At 42.3% G+C, this 6,306-nt stretch overlaps 1 protein-coding gene across 1 annotated transcript; it reads right to left on the bottom strand.

Annotated features, from left to right (window-relative positions):
* Nucleotides 1-868: 868 nt before the first annotated feature.
* LOC129833744 (transcription factor Sox-8-like) lies at nucleotides 869-5,601 on the bottom strand. The gene is made up of 3 exons (XM_055898538.1): nucleotides 4,709-5,601; nucleotides 4,076-4,305; nucleotides 869-3,766 (listed from the first exon to the last, which is right to left on the bottom strand). Exons 1-3 carry the CDS (start codon nucleotides 5,122-5,124, stop codon nucleotides 3,003-3,005), a joined length of 1,410 nt encoding a protein of 469 aa, XP_055754513.1. The 5' UTR covers nucleotides 5,125-5,601; the 3' UTR covers nucleotides 869-3,002.
* Between the last annotated feature and the right edge of the window lie 705 nt (nucleotides 5,602-6,306).

The raw sequence follows: 6,306 nt of genomic DNA, 5'->3' as shown, positions 1-6,306 counted from the left end.
GATTCAAATGGAAGCCTGTAGTGAGGAAAACTAACTGATTCAAATGGAAGCCTGGAGTGAGGAAAACGAACTGATTCAAATGGAAGCCTGTAGTGAGGAAAACTAACTACAGCGACTCTGTGGCATCCTACAGACAGTTTTCACTTTTCCAGTTTTCAATAAACAGTTTACAAAAATTCCAGCTGAAGAACTGTCATTACTAATATATTCATGTTTTAGATGGGTGAGGGATATTTGTATATTTTGTTCATTACTCTGCTGTTAATACAATCCCTAAATTGAGCATGGCAGCGCAGCAGTCATGTTCTTCAGGAATTCAGCACAGAACAAAATGTGTTATGAAGATGCATTTTGAGATTGTATTAACAGTGAAATAATGAATCAAATACACAAATAGTGTAGTTCTCCTTTAATCTGTAATACATGGCTCTGTGTTCGACAACTGCTGTCTACTATACAGATGTGAGAGCAGGAGGAGGGTGGAGCTAAACAGACGGTACCTCAAGCTGCTCAATACGTGCTGCTTAGAACTTTCCACAAAGCTTACTTATTCAAAGCTAACCGAGAACGTTTAACACGACCCTATTCTGTTGTCGTGACCCTATTCTGTTGTCGTGACCCTATTCTGTTGTCGTGACCCTATTTAGCTGAATCAATCATTACTGGAGGTTGAGAAAATAAATGTCATATATCATCCTACATTTCAAGCCTAGAGCTACTTCAACCTAAACTGGTCCGAGACCTGTTTGTGCTGTCATGTCAAACAATGACAATAGGAATTGGCAAGATGGTACAGACAGATCTGGGACCAGGCTAACTTCAACCTATCACACAATAACAAATTTACATAAAAAAAAGGCACAGTCAGTCAATGAGAAAAGTTCATTTTTATTTCTTTACAGAGAAACGGCCAGCAAATGGGTTAGCTGTGGCGTGTGGATGACCTAGTTAATATAGATGATGACATAGTTCACAGTTTAGTCATTAAAAACATACACTGCGATAATATAAAGAAAAACACTGCATTCTGTGGACATAAAGTAGAGTATGGTGGTCTGCACACAGACAAACTGAACAGACATTGAGGCTGTTACAAACGGCACCAAATTAAGATTACGTAGAGATTATTTGATTCTGTAGTGTGGATTACTGATTGTACTGTATGCTGCATGAAGTCTGTTAATAATCCAATTTGGAAATGATGATAAAGCATTAGAAGACACAAATATGTTCTGCACATTGTAAACTGGGTTACAGTGAATTGGCATCTTATGACTTCTGAGGAATTGACCCAAAACACATACATGAACGTTCTCACATGCATTCTGTCATAGTGAATAAGAAGACTCTCTGTCTTTCTTTGTAAGCTTTCAGTGGCCCTGTTTAACTCAGATAACAGTACAGTATGCTGCCCTGTTTAACTCAGATAACAGTACAGTATGCTGCCCTGTTTAACTCAGATAACAGTACAGTATGCTGCCCTGTTTAACTCAGATAACAGTACAGTATGCTGCCCTGTTTAACTCAGATAACAGTACAGTATGCTGCCCTGTTTAACTCAGATAACAGTACAGTATGCTGCTTCGTCAATCAAAACAACTGTTCTGTCCTTACTTGTTCATGCTTGGTCCCCTGGGACAACACACACACGAACACACACACATCTGTGTGTCGTCCTGTCTGCATGAGTCCAGCTGACGCGTTACTCAGTGTGTCTGGTGTTATCTTACCCCACTTCCTTAAACCCCACATCATGACTAATCGCAATTGGTCAAGCATAGCTTCCAGGCACCTGTTGGATCAGGTGGCATTCTATTGGTCTATTGGTATCTGTTGCATCATGTGATATTCAAATAGATCTGTTCTATTGGTCCCACTTTGCTTTCCTGCAACTTGGAATGGAGACAATGTTCCTTATTGGTCATCTAGGGAATGATGATATAAAATGTAGTAATGGGTTATGGAATTTCTACTGTACTTAGATCCACCACCCACCCATTTCCATTTAATAGACATTGTGATATACCCCTACTTTGTTACTGGTGTTTAACGACTACATTGGAAATAACACGAGAAATAATGTGATGAACATAAATACATATTTAAGATATTTCTAAGATCAAAATAACAACAAAATGAACATTTAAGAATTCAAATTAACAACTGAATTAAGACTGGTCCACTGATGTAAATATCTGTGTGCATATTTAAGTTATACAGCTCGGCCTCATACTGTAGTGCACTACTTGACCAGAGCCCTATGGGCCCTGGTTAAAAGTAGTGCACTGTATAGGGAATAGGGTGCCATATGGGATTCAGTCTGTGAACAAAAAAAATCTTAATCCCAGAGCTTCATTCCAAAAGTATCTGTTTCTCCATCTGCTTCACCAAGGACTTGGGCCTAAGCGTTATTCTGTCTCTGTCGTACACAAGTCCGCGGCAGGCCTACACGCTGCTGTCTCAACAGTGCACACAACACAACAACTTGTGCAGACCTGGGTCGTGTTCATTAGGCACCAAACAGAAGAAATAAGAAAAGCTCATTTTCCATTGCAATATATCTTAAAAACATTTCCATTGTGTGCCCTAATGAACACAACCCTGAACTTGAAGAAGGAGTGGCTGTACTAGATGTGTGTGTGTGGGGGGGTCCGACTCCTCACAGAGGAATTTTGGCTCGCCTTTGATTTGATTTCTTTGTCAAAGTCAGTCTTTCTGTCTTTCCATGGTTAAGGTAAAACGAAAAAGGTTTGTATAAAATCAGCAGGCACTTCAATATTTTTTCTTCGATATGTTCAAATTGGCACGGGGATAGCCTAGCACCCTCCAATCCTCGTCCTCCAGTTCTCACATTTCCATGAGACCTGGGTTGTGTTCATTGGGCACCATACAAAGAAAAAGGGGAGGGACTTCTTGGACTTGTAGAATAGGAAATGGTCATCTTCGTTGTCTGTTGCAAAACATATTGATGAACACGTCCCTGGTGAGTAATGAACAGTCACCTAAGGTCTGGATAGGGTGGTGTACACCGGCTGGTCCCAGCTGGAGGTGGGGGGACTGTGGGTGGGGGGAATGGACAAACTGTTGAGGATGGGGCTCCCGTGGTACGCCCTTCTGGAGGAGTGAAAGTAAGGGTACTGGTACAGGCTGGAAGGGTAGCCTGAGTAGGGGTTGTAATAGTTGGAGCTCTGGAGGTCTGTATAGTCACACTGAGAACTGGAGAAGGAAGCTGCAGCTGCGGATGACGTCACGCAGGTCTGGGCTGTGTAGGAGTGGGAGTAATCTGAGTGGGAGGGGGAGCTGTGAGAGTGACTGTCGCCGCTGTAGTGGCTGGGGCTCAGCTGCTCCGTCTTGATGTGGGCCCGGTGCTGTGGGACCGCCTCGCTAGAAGTTGAGGAAGAAGCAGACATGGTGGCACTCTTGCGGCTCCAAACGGCACCGTTCGCTGTGGCGTGGCTGTATGATGTATACGAGCCGGCACCAGATGCAGGGTTTGGTCCATGGTGGCCGTGGTGGTCCACGCCTGCGCCAGCGGTGGAGGCATGGCCGTTGAGCGGTAGATACTGGTCAAACTCATGCACGTCGAAGGCCTCCATGTTGCTGATGACGTCGGTGCTGAGCTCGGAGATGTCCACGTTGCTGAAATCGATGTTCTGTCGGCCGCTGTCCAGCAGGCGCCGTCCGTCGTGCTTCATGTCCTGTTTGCCCCCGTGGTGCAGGTCCGTTTTGGGGGTGGTGGGGGGTGTGGGTGGACCGTGGGGTTGGCCTTGAGGATGGTGAAACAGAAACATGTCAGCTGTGGTGTAGACCACACTCGGGAATGGTCCAAGTGATCCAAATATAGTCGAATTTGATCACATTTAATTAATTGGTGAATTTAGAATGTCATGAAGCTTTGGGGACATTGTGTAAAATCGAAATATTATTAAGAGTTACCGCACAATTAGCTCCTAAAAAACAACAGACATTGTAAAGTATTGACTATCCTTAGCCATTTACACGTCATAAATCTAAATAGTTGACTACATAAGATGTTAATTGTGCTATTTTGACACATTCTTTCTCATCAACTCACCTGCATGTTCAGGGTGGTGGTGTCCATCGGCTAGGCCTGCCAACAATCCTGGTTCAGCCTTGTACATGTGATTCCCCAGCTCTGCACCAGAGTCGGAGTCACTCTGCCCAGGTTTCACACTCTTCCGACGCCGAGGCTGGTACTTGTAGTCGGGATGGTCTTTTTTGTGCTGCACCCGAAGTCTCTCCGCTTCCTCCACAAATGGCCGCTTCTCATTCTCTGAGAGTAAGCTATGGTAATAGTGTGAACAGAACATGTAAATGAACTATTCAGTTGGTGCATTGTAATAGCCTAATTATAAAACCCCTATATTTTTTATTAATTAGGCCTATTTAAACAGGGAAGATAATTCTGGTCATTAGGCCACAATTATCCAAAGTGGAAAAACGTACTTTCCTCCCTGTTTTTCTTTCTAAATTGTGCAAAAATGTGCATGTTTTCTATTGATGAACTGTATAGACTTCACAGAATAGTGACTGGAGTGATGACCTAATTCGTTTCTATTTAGTGACACATCTCTTTCAAATCAGATTCAGACATTTTACTGTATCAAGTATACTTGTTTTTGTTTGATAGGCCTATGTAAATTATATATTTTTTTAGTTATAAACATTTCCACTTGGTCCTACTTACCGCCATAGCTTCCCCAAAGTCTTGCTCAGTTCGGCATTGTGCAGATGAGGGTATTGGTCCGCGAGCTTTCTGCGCGCCGCTTGCGCCCACACCATGAACGCGTTCATCGGTCTTTTGACATGGGGTTTATTTTTCAGCGAGCCATTTCCCCGAACGGGCATGGGGACGAGGGACCAGTCGTATCCCTTGAGAACCTGCGACACCGCGTCACGTATGCAGGCTGGGAATCGGTCATCATCCTCGCCGTCCAGTTTCTTTCCTATACCAGCGAGGAGTGATCCGTGTCCATCTGATCCCGTTGGCGACGAGGGCGCATCCGAGTCGGAATCATCCTGCGACATGGAGCTCGTAGTCCCCGCCGGGCTACACGGTGGGTCGCTGATGGACTTGTCATGCTCTGCGGTCATTTTTAACATTTGATCAGCCTCAAAAGGATTATATCCGGTGTAAATACTCTAGTGTCGTTGATTATTATTTTTTGCGTCGCCGACTATTCAAGTGAAAATAATGAGCTAGAACAATTGCGCATTTGACGCACGCTGAACCATGGTAGGTAGACTCCTTCACAACATCAACCAAAACTCAGTTGTTTTCCCTTTATGTGTTTGTTTGTTTTTTCTTCGTCCTGTCCTGTGCTGTCAGGGGTGGTACAGTTCTGGACGCAGCAGTCTTCACAGTGAGCGCAGACTTTGGGCGATAGAGGAACTTTACTTGAAGTTTGGAGCCCTCACTCCACCTTCTGCTTCTGATTGGTTGAGCCTTATCACCATTTTCGTTTCCGATTGGTTGTGGTTTTGAATGGCAAGTCATTTGTAAAAAAATAAATAAAAAAATATATGTTTCTGTATTAATGTTTTCATGTTTTCCTACTCACCCCAGCATGCACTCGTTTAGTGCGGATCAGCCTACCTATTTCGCAATCGCAAATAACGATTGAACCGTTGTTTAATGCATGGAAAACACCTCCAATGTGACGTTAACTTTATCACAAAACATGAAAGTGTCAGAAAGAACGATTTCCAATCTTACGTCCAGTAGCATATTTACACATCAAGGAATTGAAGTTATTTATAAAGAATAGTTCTAGAATATTCCTCCATAAACGTACTGATATGTTTTGGTATGTAAAATATTTTGGAAAAACTTGGGAGGCATACTTTACTTTTGTTCCATACTTTCTAGACTATTTCACTATTAAGTTGCATTGCATTATTCACAAATAATATGCTTTAATTCATTATCCTTATGTTGGGTAGCCTAGTAAATATGCATTTATCCTGGTCCAAAAATTACTTATTTAAGCAATATTGTGATTTCAAAAGATACTTGACATAATCCTATGAACATATTATTTGTGATATTTCATTACCTTAGCAGTTTGATTCCTAAAACAATGTTAATGTCCTCAGTGCGCTTTAAAACACACTCATAAACACATGTGTTGTATTTATTGTCTAAAATGTCATCTAATAACATGCTGACGCTTTTGAAAGAATTGCATTTATATCCTGGATAAATAATGGTAAATATGAGTTTTAAAACATCCAATGACAAAGACAATATTTATGTCATGTTGCAAGGGGGCATTTTAATTTAAA

This window comes from Salvelinus fontinalis, chromosome 34 (assembly GCF_029448725.1).
Source record: "Salvelinus fontinalis isolate EN_2023a chromosome 34, ASM2944872v1, whole genome shotgun sequence".
NCBI classification, from domain to species: domain Eukaryota; kingdom Metazoa; phylum Chordata; class Actinopteri; order Salmoniformes; family Salmonidae; genus Salvelinus; species Salvelinus fontinalis.
The sequence above is the reverse complement of the archived record's forward strand: the minus strand, read 5'-3'. Positions and strand labels throughout refer to the sequence as shown.

Bases quoted from the DNA above. Each gene is read 5' to 3' on its own strand.
- LOC129833744 (XM_055898538.1), bottom strand. From the start codon at position 5,124: ATGTTAAAAATGACCGCAGAGCATGACAAGTCCATCAGCGACCCACCG. The intron at 4,306-4,708 runs GTAAGTAGGACC...CTATTACCATAG, and splicing joins ACTTTGGGGAAGCTATGGCG to CTTACTCTCAGAGAATGAGA. The intron at 3,767-4,075 runs GTGAGTTGATGA...ACCATCCTCAAG, and splicing joins CCACCACCCTGAACATGCAG to GCCAACCCCACGGTCCACCC.